The 18,511-nt window shown below is 39.8% G+C and overlaps 1 protein-coding gene across 3 annotated transcripts in view; it reads left to right on the top strand.

The window, feature by feature from the left end:
- LOC149217698 (protein NUCLEAR FUSION DEFECTIVE 4-like) overlaps window positions 1-18,511 on the top strand; it is a 238,943-nt gene that overhangs the window by 121,104 nt on the left and 99,328 nt on the right. For all 3 annotated transcript variants that reach the window (XM_089393047.1, XM_089393045.1, XM_089393046.1), the window contains exons 10-11: window positions 509-810; window positions 991-1,057. In XM_089393047.1, coding sequence (XP_089249173.1) covers window positions 509-810; window positions 991-1,057 — 369 coding nt within the window. The remainder of the gene's footprint in view (window positions 1-508; window positions 811-990; window positions 1,058-18,511) is intronic.

Raw genomic sequence — 18,511 nt, forward strand, 5'->3', positions numbered from 1 at the left:
TTACATAACAATGATACAAATTAATGCGGGAAAGGAAAAATCAACAGAATACTAAGCAATGTAAGCAAAAAAAAAACAACAATGACGATAATTCCTGCTTGAATGCTGAGAAAAAAATCTTCTTCCACTAATCTGTTCACTAAATTCTTTCTCACGGTTTATCTACTTGCTAAAGACTACAATCCGATCCATTTAATAGTGATTTCCATGTGAATTTTATTTACTGAACTTCTAAAACTAGCAATTCTCAAAACATATGCGTTTGTTAATATCTACATGCCAAATATCATGTCTCTAAATGAAGTATTAATTAAGCATTCATATTTTTATGTTATTGCTGAGAATAGAGGGTATTCCTCTGCATGGATTTGATAATTTGTATTTGCAAATGTAAGTCTGTAGCTCACAAATGAGAGATTTGTGATGACTAGAGAAAAGGTACTCTGAATTATTGGTCAATAAAAGGAAATAATGTTATTTGAATTTTTTTGCTTTTATGATATTACAGGTGGTTCAAAAGCCCCTTAGTTCTGGAAGATATGTTTCTAGTCCAAAGAATTCTCTAGTTAAGGAGATTGATCTGATCCCAAATCCTGTGAGATCTCTTAATCACACAAAGTCTTTGGATGTAAAATCTGAATCACATGCTGGAGATTGTGAAACAGAAATATTTCCTTTGAAGGTGGTTCCTGGGTTTATTGAAGAAGAATTGGTGGAATCATCTGAGCCTGGTAATGTAAAAGAACGTATTGAGGCCCAGAACATTGTTGATCTCACAGTTTGGGAATGTCTCGTTGCAGTTGACTTTTGGTAATCTGTCAAAATTTGCTTTATGTTTACAAGCACCAGATAACCAGATTGCTTTGTGCTAAACATCATTTGGATTTTCTCTCTTTCAAACATTAATATTTTTGTTATACTTTGGTCCTTTTGAGCCTCTTCATCTCTTGCTAGTGTGCTGGCTCTCATAGCTTCTGTTGATCCTTGCAGGCTTGTCAATTTTGTGGTTGTAAGTGGTGGAGGTAGTGGGCTTGCTATCATAAATAATTTTGCTCAGGTTAGTAAAATATTTTTTTCTTTTTCTTTGCATGGTTCATGCTTCTGAGAAACTGTTGTCATAAGAGAAAACTTCTAAACAAAATGCTTAAGTATCGACCAGTGTTGGTGACATCCTGTCAGCGAAAAAATTGGCAAGGGTCTGGAAAATAAAAAAATTCTTAATATTCAGGAAATTATTGGTAAAAATCAGCAAACATAAACAAAATTTAAAGCAATACAAAAATATTCAATTTTTTTTTCAATCTTTCTAACATCTAAATCAACCTGACAATTTTTTCATACATGATATTATCACATTTATTTTACCCTAGTAAAAATCACAATTTTTTGTTGGCGATAATATTACCCATGGATAAATATTTTGACTGCAGGACTTTTCACAATTTTCATGACACTGGGATAGACTTCTAAGCATCAACAGCTTTGTGGAGCTTTGTTTAATTCCACCTATCATTTAGAGTAACTTTGTAGCAATTATAATCCAAGACGAACATAGTAGATATGCTAGACCCTGAATTATTCTGCGTGATATTTTTTGCTTCTATATTCTTGTATTGAATGAATTTATTGAATCTAGGAATTGTTCAAAGGCTTCATCCCCTGCTATACGAGGATGGGATAGCCTCTAATTGAAGTTTCTTGGAATACAAATGATAAAATACGACCTTTCCAATTTCATTATGTGATGAGATAATATTCCAGTGATTTCCAATAATCCTTTTCATTATTATTGTTTGGTTGAAGATTTCAGTTTAGGTAGAGATGGAATCAACGAGTGTAATATAATAATTTAGGTACAATAGTGTTTATATGAATTATAATTTTCAAGAACAAGAATTGATTATCTCCTCCAAACGATGGTAGTTGATAACTAGGCAGTAATGTTAGGTGTTGTGAATCATGACATGCTGTATTTATGACGTATTTAATGCATTAGTCACTGTAGCCTAATGTTATGCCAGTTCACTATTAATGATCATATTAGTTGAGTAGTTTTAACTAGCTCATCATCCCTAGTTTATAAATGTGCTGTCCTTTATTACAGTGGGCCATACTCTTGGTATGGAGAAGCTCAAGTTTTTCCATGCAGCCCATTAAAATTTTTAGGTCTTACATGTTCAATTCTGATGTTAAAATTGCCGTCAACAATGTTTATTATTCTTTGTGAAATGTACTATTTTTCTTTAAAAGACAGATTTTGCAAATCAACATATCTTTCCTGGATCTTTTGTATAGGCACTCTTTCTATTGGTCAATGCTTGGAGTGTGAAAATTTCTGCAATATAACTTTATTGCAAATTCAGAAATGTCAGCTCACACTAGAGATTTCATGGATGTAATCCCTGGGAACTTCAACCTTATGGCTGATCTGAAATATTAATATATGGTAGTAAACAGTGAATTTTTTTTTCTTTTACTTCAACCCGACACACTAGGTAGGTCTCAGGAGTCAAAACTGGACTGGTCATCGAACCAGTTGATGCCAAAACTGCGAATTGGACTTAAACTGGAAAAAAACTGGACCAAAAGACTGGTCGACCAAATTTTTTATAAAATATTCAAATTTTTACAAAAACAATTATTCATGTGCATCTTGTTAGTTTTTGTAACTTCAGACAAGTGTTCTAGTCCCGATTTGTGTCTAAGAGACTAAGGAACACGGGATCGCCAAAACCCAAAAAAGGTTTCGGGAGAAAGCACCTAGAGACTACTCAATTGAATTAATTAATAGATAATTAAAAAATGCCTAAGTCTAACTTGGGGATATCGATTAATTAAAGGGAATTAATTGAGAATGAACGAGACTGGTGTAGAGAGTCAGAGATGGACTAGTCTAAGATGATCTTAGCCGTTGATGAGGATCTAATCATAGCCGTTGAAGCTACAATGAGAGATTATAAGACCAGATCGATGAGAGGAGGAGAGACACAAGTGAGGGAGCAAGCATCCAGGCACTGCGAATTTCCAAGTGCACAATGATTTAGTGAGGGAAATGGAGGAGCATTAGTGATTGAGGGGCAACAATTAGTTCAGGAGGAAGAGTCCAGTGAGAATTCTGGCATTTCCAGAGGCAGTTAGCTAGAGTGTGGGAGGCAACATCTATATCCCAGAGAGGTCGCGCAAGGGTTGCGTATAGCCTCCATTGAGGCAGTTTGATTCAACTGAGCATGATTTGATAATGAGATCTAATACAATTAATAAGTTATTACAGACTCATGTGCTTGGATTTGCCTATGTTATTTTATGCAATGGACTGATAAGATTGCGAAACACACAGACAATGACGCAATAAAAGAAGCATAATAGACAAACACATATAAACACAACAAGTTTAATAAGGAGTTCACTCAATACTCTTGGGCTACATCTCTTGGTCCAGCCTTTAGTGGTGGCCTCTCTATTATGTCTTCAAAATAGAGTTTTACAACAGTGTGAGCTCAACTTGAGTCTCAACACAACAGATACAACAACAAGAGTTTGCTTGAACCTCTCAAGCTTCTCTTAGTACACAGACTCTCTCAATCACTCTCTTTCTCTGTCTTGCTCTCTGTCTTGGCACTGCTTGCAATACTACTTGCCCCTGTTTGCTCTCTGTTTATGCCTTTAAAGCTAATTTGGGCAGCCTGTTCGTTTCTCCTTCTCGGCTTTCTGCCTCCCGGCCTCTGTCTGCTTGAATCCCTCTTCTAGCGTTACACAATCATTGCATAACACATTAAGGCGAGGTGGCCACCTATTCTGCAACGTAAGAGTGCCTCGGGCCTTGGGAGCCCCTGAACCAGCTGTTCTCTGTCAACACAGAGAAATATATTCGAAACTGAGAAAATCCGTCAAAACACAGCGTTCTAGACTTCAAATCTTCAAAATTGCGCCCTATTCTCCTATCGGGTTCGCCCTCAATCGCTATCGCAAGCCACTTCGGCCGTGTCCCTTTGTATTTTTAAAAATATGTTAAAACTGTGAAAATAACGCAAAAATGGTTTTGGGCGGATTTGAAATGATATACATTTTCTTCCCCAAACCCCTTCGGGTTCGGGTTCCATCGCATCGGCGCTTCCCTTTGTATTTCGTTTGATAAACGAAATACACTAAATACACAGAAATATGCCGTTTGACGGATCTCAAATCATATCAAATAATGTTTATATATTGCATCGGGTCTAGCTAATTGCATCGTGTATATATATATATCTGCCCTTCTGCATGGCTCCGATGCGACTAGTCGCAGTTGCATGTCGAATGGGACCCGGGTCGTGGTAATTTCTTCTATTGAAATCCGCCAATGCGATATGGCGGTGCAATGTGGGTTGTCTATCTGTGCGCTTGATTGACGGTCCTCGTTGACCCCGCCGATCGCTATCGCAACATACATATGATCTCCGCCAATTGCCGTTGCCGATTGCGATTCTCCGATCAGATCTGGACCATTGATCGGCTAGATCTGACGACTACTGTGCAAAGTTGTCGATAACCCATTTTTTCATTGTTTCTTCATAATTTTGGCTGCCGATAGTGTTTTCCGCCTTTTTGAAAGGTTTTCTCATGCGATTTTTTTTGGTCTTTTAAACGATTTTAAGTAGATTTTGAAGACTTTAGAGAGTGTTTTAGGATCCATTTGGATCACGCCTTCCCAATGAAAAGGCTTTTAGACCACCAAAACTTGGTTTTCAAGCATTGCTCAAGTGAGGATACAACTGCCTCACTTGCCCAATCTCTATCCATTTTGCACTACTGGGTTTTGAACCTTTGAGTCCAATTCTTAGGTACTCAACATCCCCTCTGCGCGTAGTTCTCACCTTCCTATCTAGAATTGTATCTTCCTGCAACTCATTGAGATATTCAGGCAACAGATCATCAATAGAAGGCAATTGACTTTGCTCTTCGGGATCTTCAATTAATGAAGGTTCAAACAGTCTTAAATTTTCTGCATTTACCACTGAATAGATGTGCATGTAAGCTGGCAAATCAAGGCGGAAAGAATTCTCACCAATTTTCTCAAGTATCTTGAAAGGCCCATACCTTATTGGCTTCAGTTTCTTTCCTTCACCTTGCATCCCGTCTTTGCTGGTATACAGCTAGACTTGATCACCAACTTGGAAGCTATGCTCCATCCGGTGCTTATTATGCCTTGCCTTGTACTTGGCTTGGCTCTTTTCCAACTATTCTTGCACTACCTGGTGAATTTCTTGGATTTGTTCAATGAACCTGGTAGCTTTGTCCACATCGCTGTGTCCATCAACCGCTATGTCTTTTTCAAAGACAAAATCCAAGGGAGACCTTGGTATAAAACCAAAACAGGTCTCAAAAGGAGATATCTGTGTAGAAGAATGCTTAGCACGGTTGTAAGCATGTTGCACATAACATAAATGTTCATCCCAAAGCTTGGGATGCTTGCTGCAATAACCCCTGAGCAACTGGATCACTGTCCTGTTGACCACCTCTGTTTGGCCATCTATTTGTGGATGAAAGGCTGTGCTCTTCTTCAGTCTGGTGTCCATCAATTCCCACAGACTTGACCAAAACTTCCCAACTAATCCGGAATCTCGATCAGATACTATGGAAATGGGTAACCCAAAATGCACCTAGACATGCTGAAAGAACAATTTCGTTGTTTGTTTAGCTGTAATCTATTTGTTACAAGGTATTAAAATACACATTTTGCTGAACCTGTCCACAATAACATACAAATAGTCATGACCTTTTCTAGATTTTGGCAATCCCCCAACAAAATCCATGGAAACACTTTCCCAAGGACGAGAAGGAACTGGAAGTGGAGTGTACAAGCCTAGTTTTCTATTGCTGGGCTTGCTTTTAGCACACATGGTACACCCTTTAATATATCTAGAAACTGTTTCATGCATTCTTGGCCAATAGCAGAATCTTTGCAGCTGTGCAACCGTTTTGCTTACACCAAAATGACCTGATATCAGAGAAGTATGTGCTTCCCTAATTATGTTAACTCTTTTAGTTTGTGGAATGCATAGCTTTCCCAAATGATACAAGAGTTGGTCCTTAACATAATAGTCCAATTCTTCTACTTTTTTTCCATGACATAAAGTTGCATATACATTTTTAAAATCCACATCTTGAGCATACTGTTCAATGTAGCTTTCATGCATTACTGAGTTATGCTTAAGTATAGTAGATGCATTTATAATTGGTCTAGACAACATATTTGCAACTTTATTGTGTATGCCTTTCTTATATCTGATGACTAGATGAAACTGTTGTAGAAAACCCATCCACCTATAGTGTCTTGATCGCTGCAATTTAGTTTGTGAGTGCAAATATTGAAGTGGCTGATGATCAGTATGTATAACTATTTCCTTGCCCACTAAGTAATGTTTCGACTTCTTTACACTCTGTACTAATGCATACAATTCTTTATCATATGTGGGATAATTAACTACTGTAGAATCAAATGTCTTAGAATGGTAGCATATGGGTTTACCATGTTGCATCAACACTGCTCCCGTGGCATAGTCACTGGCATCTGTTTCAATCTCAAATGGTCTTTGAAGATCTGGCAATGTTAGTACTAGTGCTGTACTAATTTTTTCTTTCAAAGTGTCGAAGGCTTTCTGCTGTTTGCCCCCCCACTGAAACACCTTGTTCAATCCTGTCAAAGCATGTAAGGGCGCTGCAATTAAGGAAAAGTTAGCAATAAACTTTCTCCAATATTGTGCTACCCCTAGGAAGCTTCTAACTTCTGTAGCAGATTTGGGTTTAGGCCAGTTTACAATGACTTCAACCTTAGAGGGATCTATCTTCAATTCACCACCCCCTACAATATGACCCAAATAATTCAAAGATATTTTGCCAAATTCACATTTTGATAACTTAACATAGAGATTTTCTTTTTTCAAAACATTTAGAGTCTGCTTTACATGCTTCAAATGTTCTTCCCATGTTTTACTGAAAAGAAGAATGTCATCCAAATATACAATTACAAAATCATCAATAAAAGGCCTGAGTACATCATTCATAACTCTCATGAAAGTGGCAAGAGCATTAGTTAAGCCAAAAGGCATAACTAGCCATTCATACAACCCTTGCTTTGTTTTGAAAGCAGTCTTCCATGCATCTTGCTCTGCTACTCTGACCTGATGGTAACCACTACGTAGGTCTAACTTGGAAAAGTAAACAACTTCTTTCAGCTGATCCAATAGATCATCAATGCGAGGAAGGGGATAATGATTCTTGATCGTTATTTTATTTAGTGCTCTGTAATCAATGCACATCCTCCATGAACCATCTTTTTTCCTCACCAACAAGATTGGAGATTTGCATGGTGATGTGCTTGGTCTTATGAACCCTTTCTCGAGCAGCTTCTATACCTGCTTCTTGATCTCTGCATTCTCTAAAGTGGATAACCTTTTATCCCTGTGGCTGCGATTGTTGTTTCATCACCTGAGTCTGACCCCAAATCTTTTTGTATAGCAGCAACAATCTTCTTCTTCTTGCCATCGAACTTCTTGGGTTTTAGCTCCGGATGCAAAGACCAACAATGTTCATCATCATGTCCATCCTTCTTGCAGTGAGTGCATGAAGGTTTGGCCTTCTGTACAACATTTGCCTTCCTCTCTTTCCATTTTTGCTTCCTCTTTTCCTTGTTCTTGCTTGCAGTGGGTTTTGATGATCCCCCAATCTCTGGGTTCACATTCTTGCCTCTAGCCTCTAGATGGGTAGTCTGAATAGATACCTCATCTATGCTAGTAGGGTTAAATATGAGAATGGTGTGCCTCAAATAGCTGTGTAGACCACCTATATACTTAAACAAAGTTTCAGGTGAGTCTAAAGAAATGCCTAGAATCAAAGCTCTTTTTCTAAATTCTTGGGTGTAGCTTTGTACACTTTGCCCTTTTAATTGGCAAAGAGTTTGCCAACTCATCATAGCTTGCTGCATATAAGCTAGTGGATAGAATTGTTTTTTAACGGCAGAAACAACTTCACTCCAGACGGAAAGAATTTTACCATGCTTCTTCAAATCAGCTTATGTCCTGCCTTCCCACCATACTAAGGCAATTCCTCTAAGGCATAGGCTGGCCAGTTGAATTTTACTCCTGCCTGAATCAATATTATGCACCCTGCAATACACATCAATCTGTCTAATCCAGTTATCTAGCTTCTCTGCATTTAATTCTCCGTCATATATTGGCAAATCAAATTTAACATCTAATTTAATCAAATATGTTTTCTTCTTTTTATTTTCAGGGCTATCAGGAGGTGTGGATAGAGGACCCTCCTTCAGAATGTCCATCTAGAAGAGATTCTTCTGTTCGTTTGTCTTGTTTAGAGGTTGAAGAATCTTCACTTTGACCTTTATTAAATTCTCGATACATCTCTTCTACCATGGCTCTCATGGTCATGAAACTTTCCATGAACTGAGAGTCTGATTCCAAGGGATTTTCTTTTGCCATTTCCCTCCTAAGATAGACTCTTTCTATTTCTGGGTTAGCTTCAACCAATTTTCCTTCTCCTAATTTGAGCTTTGACCTAGTTATCATTCACCAATCCAGCACAAGCTTGTCTAACCTTAGCAAATCTAAAGCTCTGATAACACTTGATCTGATAATGAGATCTAAGACAATTAATAAGGTATTACAGACTCATGTGCTTGGATTTGCCTATGTTATTTTATGCAATAGACCGATAAGATTGGGAAGCACACAGACAATGAAGCAGTAAAAGAAGCATAATAGACAAACACATATAAACACATCAAGTTTAATAAGGAGTTCACCCAATACTCTTGGGCTACATCTCCTGGTCCAGCCTTCAGTGGTGGCCTCTTTATTATGTCTTCAGAACAGAGTTTTACAACAGTGTGAGCTCAACTTGAGTCTCAACACACAATAGATACAACAACAAGAGTTTTCTTGAACCTCTCAAGCTTCTCCTAGTACACAGACTCTCAATCACTCTCTTTCTCTATCTTGCTCTCTGTCTTGGCACTACATGCAATACTACTTGCCCCTGTTTACTCTCTGTTTGTGGCTTTAAAGCCAATCTGGGCTGCTTGTTCATTTCTCCTTCTCGGCTTTCTGTCTCATGGCCTCTGTCTGCTCAAATCCGTCTTCTAGCATTACACAATCATTGCATAACGCATTAAGGGGAGGTGGCCACCTATTCTGCAACATAAGAGTGCCTCGGGCCTTGGGAACCCTTGAACCAGCCGCTCTCTGTCAACACAGAGAAATGTATTCGAAACTGAGAAAATCCACCAAAACACAGTCTTCTGGACTCCAAATCTTCAAAATTGCACCCTATTCTCCTATCGGGTCCGCCCTCAATCGCTATCACAAACTGCTTCGGCCTTGTCCCTTTGTATTTTTAAAAATATGTTAAAACTGTGAAAATAACGCAAAAATGGTTTTGGGCTCCAGGTTCCATCGCATCAACGCTTCCCTTTATATTTCGTTTAATAAACAAAATACGCTAAATACACAAAAATTTGTTGTTTGACAGATCTCAAATCATATCAAATAATGTTTATATATCGCATCGGGATCGGCTGATTGCATTGTGTATATATATAAATATGTATCTGCCCTTCTGCATGGCTCCGATGTGACTTTGCGAATTGCATGGGCCCTGGGTTGTGGTAAGTGCTTCTATTGAAATCCGCTGATGCGATATGGCGGTGCAACTAGGTCGTCGATCTGCGCGCTTGATCGACGGTCCTCGTTGACCTCGCCGATCGCTATCGCAACATACATATTATATTTGCCGATATCCGCCGATTGCCGCTGTCGATTGCAATTCTCCAATCAGATCTGGATTGTTGATTGTCCAGATCTGATGGCTACTATGCAAAGTTGCCGATAACCCATTTTTTCACTGTTCCTTCATAATTTTGGCTGTCGATAGTGTTTTCCGCCTTTTTGAAAGGTTTTCTCATGTGATTTTTTTTGGTCTTTTAAACGATTTTAAGTAGATTTTGAAGACTTAGAGAGTGTTTTAGGATCCATTTGGATCAGAGTATGTGGCCAATTCAGTGGTTAGAGACCAAGAAAAATTTCCAGAGGCCAAGCTAATCCATTCCAGTGATAGAGAGAGCTAGATCGAGGCAGCTTGAAGCAATTCCGGGTAGTATGAGTTAGAGGCTGCGCAAGCATTGTGTAGAGCCTGCATAGGGGTTTTCAGGGCACTGATTCAAGTGAACAAAAAGAGGCCAAATTGCTTGTGAAGAGGGAAATTTTCCTTCTGATATTTTCACCAATATTTTCTTAGGAGGGGTTGGCCAGTTTAGGCACCCAGTTGTAATCTTTTGAATTTGCTGCATAGTAAAATAAACCCTCATTTGCTGCACCGGTTTTCCCTTGAGGCTTTTCCGGGGATTTTAGTCCAAAAAAAATGTGTTAATTGTGTGCATGATTTTCTCAGTTTCTATTTTTGTTTTCTGCAGTTTGTTTTATTGTGAAGATTGCAGTAAAGAGCTATTCCTTATTTGCCGTTAAATTAATTAACTGAAGACAAATAGATTGCGTCAGTTAGAAGAACAGTTTCCAGTTATTGCAATAGTGGATTTTTCACACATCCATATAAATCTAAACCATCTATAAACGTATATGCAAAGTTTCTCATTTATATTGCAAGTGTGCATATCACCAAAGTAACATTGAGTGCAATATGTCTTTGAAGCAAAATACATCAATAAAGAGGTTCAAAATGGCCTTTAGAGACCAAAAAAAAGCATATTACTAGTGGATAACTATAGTGACATAGTCTAGAGTCTAGACTATAAAATCTGATCATATGGCACTAGTGTGTGGCCATTGTTGCGTTCATTGTTGAACTTCTCTATCACGATCCTAGTGAAAATGCCCCCTTCACTCATGCCATGGAGACACTAGGGTCGTGATAGATTGTTAATTTTTGGTATGTTCTATGCTAGAGCAATTTATTTTAATTTTCACAGTTAGCAATCACATCAGCATTATGTTAAACTGCAGATAGAACATAAATATAAAACGCAGAAGACAAGCCAAGGCAAGAGGACACAAGATATGGCGCGAGCCAGGGACAAACCCCACAATGTGTGGGGAAACCCTTTGATCAAATCTTCTTTTATGTTCTTCAATAGTTGAGCAGAGAGAGAGAGAAAGAGTACAATGATTTTAAGTCAATACTTGACTTGCCAAATAGGAGATCAGACATCAGAGATCGTCACCGTGAAGATGACACAATGAGGTTGCAGATCTGATACCAAGGACTGAAGATATGCAGCAGATGAACAGCTCTGTCAATTATCCAGATTACTGAAGCTTTCCTTCCATGAGACTCTCCTTCCTTTGCTGCTTCACTGATCATGTCAAGGCTGCTAATCTGGTACCTTTCATATGCAACAAGGACTGGTGCATTTCATGGCAGACCTGGACATTGGTTAGGGCACAAACTCTGAGAGCCACAACACCTTAAACATACTCCACAGTTCACCTGTTTACTGCGGCTAGCCTTCATACAATCCTCCAATGATTTGCTGCATTATAGGACTGCTTACCTTATGAACACAGCTCCTAAAAAGGTCTCCAACTGCTGGCTATGGCCTGCGGCCTAGCCCAGCAGTGGACAGTTGGACTGCAACTACGTTCCTTCAAAACATCATCAATCAAATGCTTAAAGCATCTCTTAAAAGTGCTGTAGACTTCTTGTTGCACTGCTGCAATTCTGGGACTGGTTAGGGCACCAATCACAGTCCCTAACAGCCCATCAAACTGGCCCAGAATTGCTTTCCCTTGCTGCGGATGTCCTCCAATAAGATGCCCTCCTACATGCTGCTCCTTTAGAGCAGGTTCAAGCCCAACGTAAGGACTGTCCACGCTACAGCAAGTCCTCCTAACCTTGGCCTCCAAGATCAGGGCCTCGGCCTTACAATCAGCAACTCGGACCCTTGAAACAGTCTTCAAATGACCTTGCTGATTAGGCCTCTCCTTGCTGCAGCAACAACTTCCTCTTGCTGTAGCTAACCCTTCATTTTACTGCGGTTTCAGGTCTCTATATCACTACAGATTTAGGTTGTCTTAACAGTGAATATATATTGCATTTCCTGAGTGTGAAAGCTGTTCGTTGATGACTAAATATATATACATACGCAATTGCCTACGTGACTGTATCATTGCATATACAAATGTTGTTGTGTTGTATTGTCTGCCCTGCGTATATATATCCTTATGACTGCGGCTCTTCCACAATGGCAATGTGAATAGAACGTTTCCTTTGGCTGCATATGTGACCTCTTTTATAGCGGCCATATTTCTGTGGCTAGGATTTACTGCGGCCAGATCTCTGCGGCTAGGGTTTACTGCGGCCAGATCTCTGCGGCTAGGGCAATGTACAGCAGCTAGGACATTTCTTGAAGACCAACGTATCACACATGGTGTCTCTCTCCTTCACCAAAAACCCAGACGTGGAGAGGAGGAGACTACACATGAAGAGGTGTCCAAAATGACATAAAATCCTCATCTATTTATACCAAAACGAAGATGACGAATAGACACGTCGGTTGGGCTTCTAGAGCCTACATAAGAGCTGGTCGGCTTGACTATAATTACATAAACAAAATAAATTCATATCTCCATAAATACTTATCGGAATCGGATGATCTTTGGATCAATCCTACACCTCTTGATGAGAGGGATCCAATAAAATTATCAGCTGCCATAAATAAGCTGACCCACATGGAGTTTGGCCCTAGTTGCCAATTTAACATAGATGAGTTCCACTATCAATGCAACCAACATCAAGATACATAGATGGCTTGGTGCTTTTGATTAAATGTCAGTTAGTGGCTACGTTAATCCTATTAATCTTGAAATCCTAAAAACTGTTCTGTTGAATTTTGAATGAGATTTAAAGTTGTATTTTCTCCATATGAAGTCTAATGAGGTTGGAACCACTCTCAAACATCTTGAAACAATTAATGATAATATTAAAAACTTTAATAAAAGTTGATACTCCTTATTGGTTTGGTACATTAAGGCTGGTTTCATACTGAACCAACCGATTCCAATACAACACTGTTGCAGAGTTGGCCTTAACTGGCCTAGAACATCCAACCGGACCAGTGTGATTCCAAAACTAGTTGGACTAGTTGGTTCTGCCAATTCCGGTCTGGTTCCAATAACATTGAGCCCAAGAGAAAAGATAATAAATATAGGCCAACAAGTTTCAACATTGAGGCACACTTTTCAAAGCACATACCAGATCTGGAATCACTTTACTTTAGTAGATTTATAGTAATAGATATTTTTTCTTCTCTTCTAGATAAATGTTAAATCACTTTACAATTTCAACCCTATGTTATATTCATAGTTTTAAAACTCCGACTCCGACTCTGACTCGGCCGAGGATCGACTCCGACTCCGACTCCGACTCCGAAACGATAATGACTCGGCGGGCTTGATTTCAGTGACTCTGTCGTTGTAAAAAATACATTAAATATTTATTTTTTTTATAAAAAAACATAATTTTAAATATTTTAAACATAATTTTAAAGATTTTCATCCATGTTTCCAAACACATAGCATTATAATATAGATGGAAGACAACATATGATCAAAGTAGGCTCATGAACCAATCCATTATATCAAAATGGTACCCAATGGCAATACATAGTCAACTGTCATACATGATCAAAGACTCAAAACAAAAAACACATAACCAAGGAGGCTAGAAATGGCCTCTACAACAAAAATACAGCTACTGGCTAGTAGCTACTGCCAGAGGAGCCAAGATCATGTCGATCAATCTCTGGATCATCATCAAAGTCAGATAGGCGGCCCCATGGCTCCTCATCATCATCATCATCTCCAACTGCAGCTGTAGAAGTGGTACTACTAGCAGGCTGTGCAACTGCAGCAGATGCAAGCTGAGATAGAGTAGATATGCGGTTGCGCTTTTGTTGTGGCTGAGCAGAGGAAGCACCTACAACTGGAGTCCTTGCTGGCTGTGAGATTGAGGCTGGTGGATTGGAATATGCATTCAACTGAATAACATGTTCAAGTTCAACTGATGTCTCGATATCTAAATCTAAATCAAGATCCTCATCAGGATCAAACTCTGCTGGATGATTCTCCACTACCCAATTTGATGTTGTATCAATGTCTTCCAACACAATGGGATCTGAATCAGGTCTTTTGTTCAGCAAATGGTTTCCTCTGAGCCGGAGGTTGTATTGGACATAAACTAGATCATTTAACCGTTTTTGATCCAAACGGTTTCTCTTCTTTGTGTTACTTGGGAGCAGGAGCGAAAACGGGAGCGGGAGCGACATTTGTAGAAGCTCCTGGTTTGGGAGCGAATCCCAGAGGAGTTCGACAACCAATGTCACTAACATCAAGGTACATAGAGGGATTGGTGCTCTTGATTAAATACGAGTTCCATACCCTAATACATGACAAAATTCAATGGAAACATTGCAATCCTCCAATCCTGAAATCCTGAAAAACTGATAAGTCTGTTGGATTTTGAATGAAATCTAAAATTCTACTTTCTCCATATGAAATCCAATGAGGCCGAAACCACTCTCAAACATCCTGAGTCATTTCATGGTAATGTTAAAAATTTAAGTAAAAGGATGAAAATGAAGATTAAGGAGAATGTCACTTTTACTTTAAGAATTTAACATTACCATGAAATTTGAATAGCATATCAATAGTAGAGAGCATTTGAGTGTGTTAAATAGGGTTTGGGAGGGGGAAATGGACCCTAAATAACATTTAGCTAATTCATAAAACACCTTGAAGTCCAAACCAATCAGCAAACCCCTTAAAATTTCATTGAAATAATGTTAAATCCCTGTTTTAGTGGGTTACGGGCCGCTGTTTGTGACTCGGCCGAGTTAGTACGGGAAACGGCCGAGTTGGCCGAGTCAGCCATGACTCGGCCGAGTCATTGAATGACTCGGCCGAGTCATGGCTGACTCGGCCAACCGAGCCGTTTTTTGTACCGAGTCACTCCGGAGGGCAATGGAACGGACCAACTCGGCCGTTTCTGTTTCGAAACGGCCGTTTTTTAAAACTATGGTTATATTAAATCAGCATGAACAACAAGTGCTAGAAATTACCCAACAATGCAAGCTGAAATTCAATTATGTGATTATGCAATTTTGGACAGCTGGAAACTTCATATAGATTGTTAGAAAAAATGAAGTATATGTACAATGTACATACTCACAACTTGTCACAAGCTAGTGTTAAATTTCCTTGAACCCAACATCCTGACAATTTACTACCTAGTAGATCACAGATCTACTAAATAAAAGGACAACTATGATCTTAACATGTTAAAATTGGCAACTAGAGCCAAACTCCATATGGGTCATCTTATTAATGGCAACTGATATTTTTCTTGGATCCCTCTCATCGAGAGGTGTAGGATTGATCTAAAGGTCATCTGATTCCGATAAGTATTCATTGAGATATAAATTTGTGTTATGGGACAATTCATCAAGGTTGGCCAAAAACCAAATAAACCCCACAAGTGCTCAACGTTTTAGTATAACAGGAGATGACTTGAGAGTCATTTTATACACACACTTCTCCTAAGATCTCTCTCCACTCGTTTGGGTTTGGTGGTTAGAGAGATCAAGAGGGAGAAGCCCTAGACACAACAAATCAAGGTGCACTAGACACAGTTGAAGAGAGGAACACCTAGCGGCAGCTGGAGGGGATCTAGTCATGCCCTAGCTGCAGCAAAAGAAGGTCTAATGCGGTCATAAATTTTCCGTTGAAGAAAGGCTCCTATATGCTATATAGAGGAGGCCTATTCGAGATCTTAAGAAGACCTAACTACTGTCATATCAAGCCCTAGCCGCAGCAGCCTAGAAGAGAACAGGAGGAGTTTAGGAGTCTGGACAGTGTGGAAGAAAGGGATCCAAAGTGCATCCATTAATGAGTAATACACCTCTGAAATAGCCGAATTTGCTAAGGGAGAAGGAGAAGCTTGTAGGGGATTGTTTTGGGTTAATTTGTCCCTTACAAGGCCTCAGATTTCAACAGTAGGAGGCCGCAGCCATGCAGGGTAGTTCTGGGTGGTGGATAAGCCTTCTCCTTGTGGTATCTTCCTCCACCAAGTGAGCTGCAACTAGGAGAAGCTGCTACAGCTCAGCCGCAGGCCTAAAAACACAGGCAGGTTGCTGTGTGAACAAGAGGCTGTAGGGCAGCGTTTGGATGCCTAGAAGGTGGACTTAACAACAACATAGGAGAAGATATATGTGTGGGAGAAGGCCGCACTATTTGGGAGGTCTCGAAGTCAAGAAAAGTGGGCTGTAGCAGGCAGCAAGGAAGCCCTAACCAATGAGCTAAGTGCAGAGAATAACCACCAGCCCTTGAAGAAGCAGAGGTATGTATTTATGTTGATTTGGGTGCTAGAGGATCAGTCCTAGTGTGGACAGAATTACTGCAGCCTATAAGTGCCATGTATTGAGGTCAACATGAGCAGTTCGAGATACACCAGTTTTCCTTGCTGCTTGTTGCCAATTGGAAGCACATTGGTACAGCAGCATGCAAGGGACAACAAACTAACATTGTGACAACTGTATGGTACTCAGCAGCAAGTACACCAAGCATGCAAAGGTACAATGTGTCTAAATGGTAAGCATGGACAGCTGCAAGCATGGTGATGCATGGAGCAACAATGAAGTTTGATGGAGCAAGTAAATGGGACAACTAGTACAAGGTGCAACAGTCATAAGGTCTAGCATTGTGATGATGGGTGCAACATGGTGCAGCTCGGTGAGGTGCAACATGATGACGAGATGCAACACAATGATAGGTGAAGGAGTCACCATGGAGAATCAGATGAAGCAGCGTGTCTTCAACTGATCTCATGTAGAGATGATCTATTCTCTTATCTAGAAAGTCTAAGTGTTGACTTCTGTTGTAAATGTACTATCTCTCTCTCTCTCTCTCTGCTGAACTATTGAAGAACATATAAGAAGAATTAATAAAGGGTTTCCCCACATTGGGGTTTGTCCCTGGCTAGCGCCACATCTTGTGTCCTCTTGTCTTGGTTTGTCTTCTGTGATTTATGTTTATGTTCTATTTGCAGTTTAATTTAACGCTGATGTGATTGCTAATCTGGAAAAGATATTGAGCTAATTGTGAAAATTGAATTAAATTGCTCTAAGCATAGAACATACCTAAAATTAACATAACAAAACTTAAACAATAGAAGAAAAATAGGCAACCAATCTCAAAGCATTAACTGCAAAATGTATCTCTGGCCGCGTGTTCACCAAATACATCAACGACCCAATGATCTACTGGTAAAGTGTTGTTCTACTTGCTCCGATCTAGATGTATCCACCTTCGTCTAGTTTGTGACTAGAGGCATGGTCATGGGCTTGCAATCCTACATGTGAAATCTCTTAGAATCTGCAGAGCGTATTTGCCATGTCCCATGAAGATCTCTCCATCACCCTGCGATACCTCTTGCCCAAGGAAATAGTGTGTTAGCCCCATATCCTTCATCTCAAACTCGCCTACAAGATCTTTCTTGCACTCTTGGATGAGCTTGTCTGTGCTTGTTAAAATTAGATCGTCCACATATAGCACCAGAATAAGCGGCTCACCTTCAACAACAATGTAATAGAGGTTGGGGTCCGCTTCACTCTTGGTGAAGCCTAGTCCTTGAAGGTTACTGTCTATATGAGCATACCATGCTTATGGAGCCTCTTGAACTCATATAAGGCTCTCTTGAGTCTGCATATGTGTGTCTCTCTATTGCATGTCTCAAATCCAGATTCCATCCTGCTGCATAATGTAAATCTCCTCCTCAACAACCCCATTGAGGAAGGTTGTCTTAACGTCCCTCAGGTGGATCTTCCCCCCATCTGTGCTGCAATAGCTGCAACTGCCTTGATAGACCAATATTTGACAACTAGGGCAAAGGTCTCGTCATAGTCAACTCCCTCTATCTTCGAGAACCCCTTTGCCACGAATCTTCCCTTGTACTTCTCGATACTCCCATCAGCTTCATGCTTGATCTTGTAGACCCAACGAGATCCTGTCACAAATTTTCCCTCTAACCTTGGCACCACTTAACAGACATTATTCTTCATGATAAAGGCATGCTCCTCCACCATAGCATCTCTCCATACCTGTTGAGTGGCTACCTCCTGATAGTTGGAAGGCTCGACCTTCAACAACTTTGCCGTAGGTGCCATATATTTTGTGTACCTCTCTGGTTGTATGCTCTGTCAAACTGATATAGTAGGAGCACCAACTTGTTCTTGCACCTCCTAGATCAACTGATCTTCCCATCTTGCTCTCCTTTACCCAACACTATGAGTCATTCCCTGAGTGGACTCTACTTGCTCTTGCAATTGTGTGTCCTTCTTGTTCTCATCCTACCCACGCACAACTATGGTTTGAGGTACTGGATAAGCCTCCGGCTCCTCGTACTGCACTGTAGTTTGCTCACACTCTGACTTTTTCAAAGTCCTATCCGA

The sequence above is a fragment of the Pinus tabuliformis genome, chromosome 1_1 (genome assembly GCF_031772625.1).
Source record: "Pinus tabuliformis cultivar Carrire ecotype Pingquan chromosome 1_1, CPIR1, whole genome shotgun sequence".
NCBI classification, from domain to species: Eukaryota; Viridiplantae; Streptophyta; class Pinopsida; order Pinales; family Pinaceae; genus Pinus; species Pinus tabuliformis.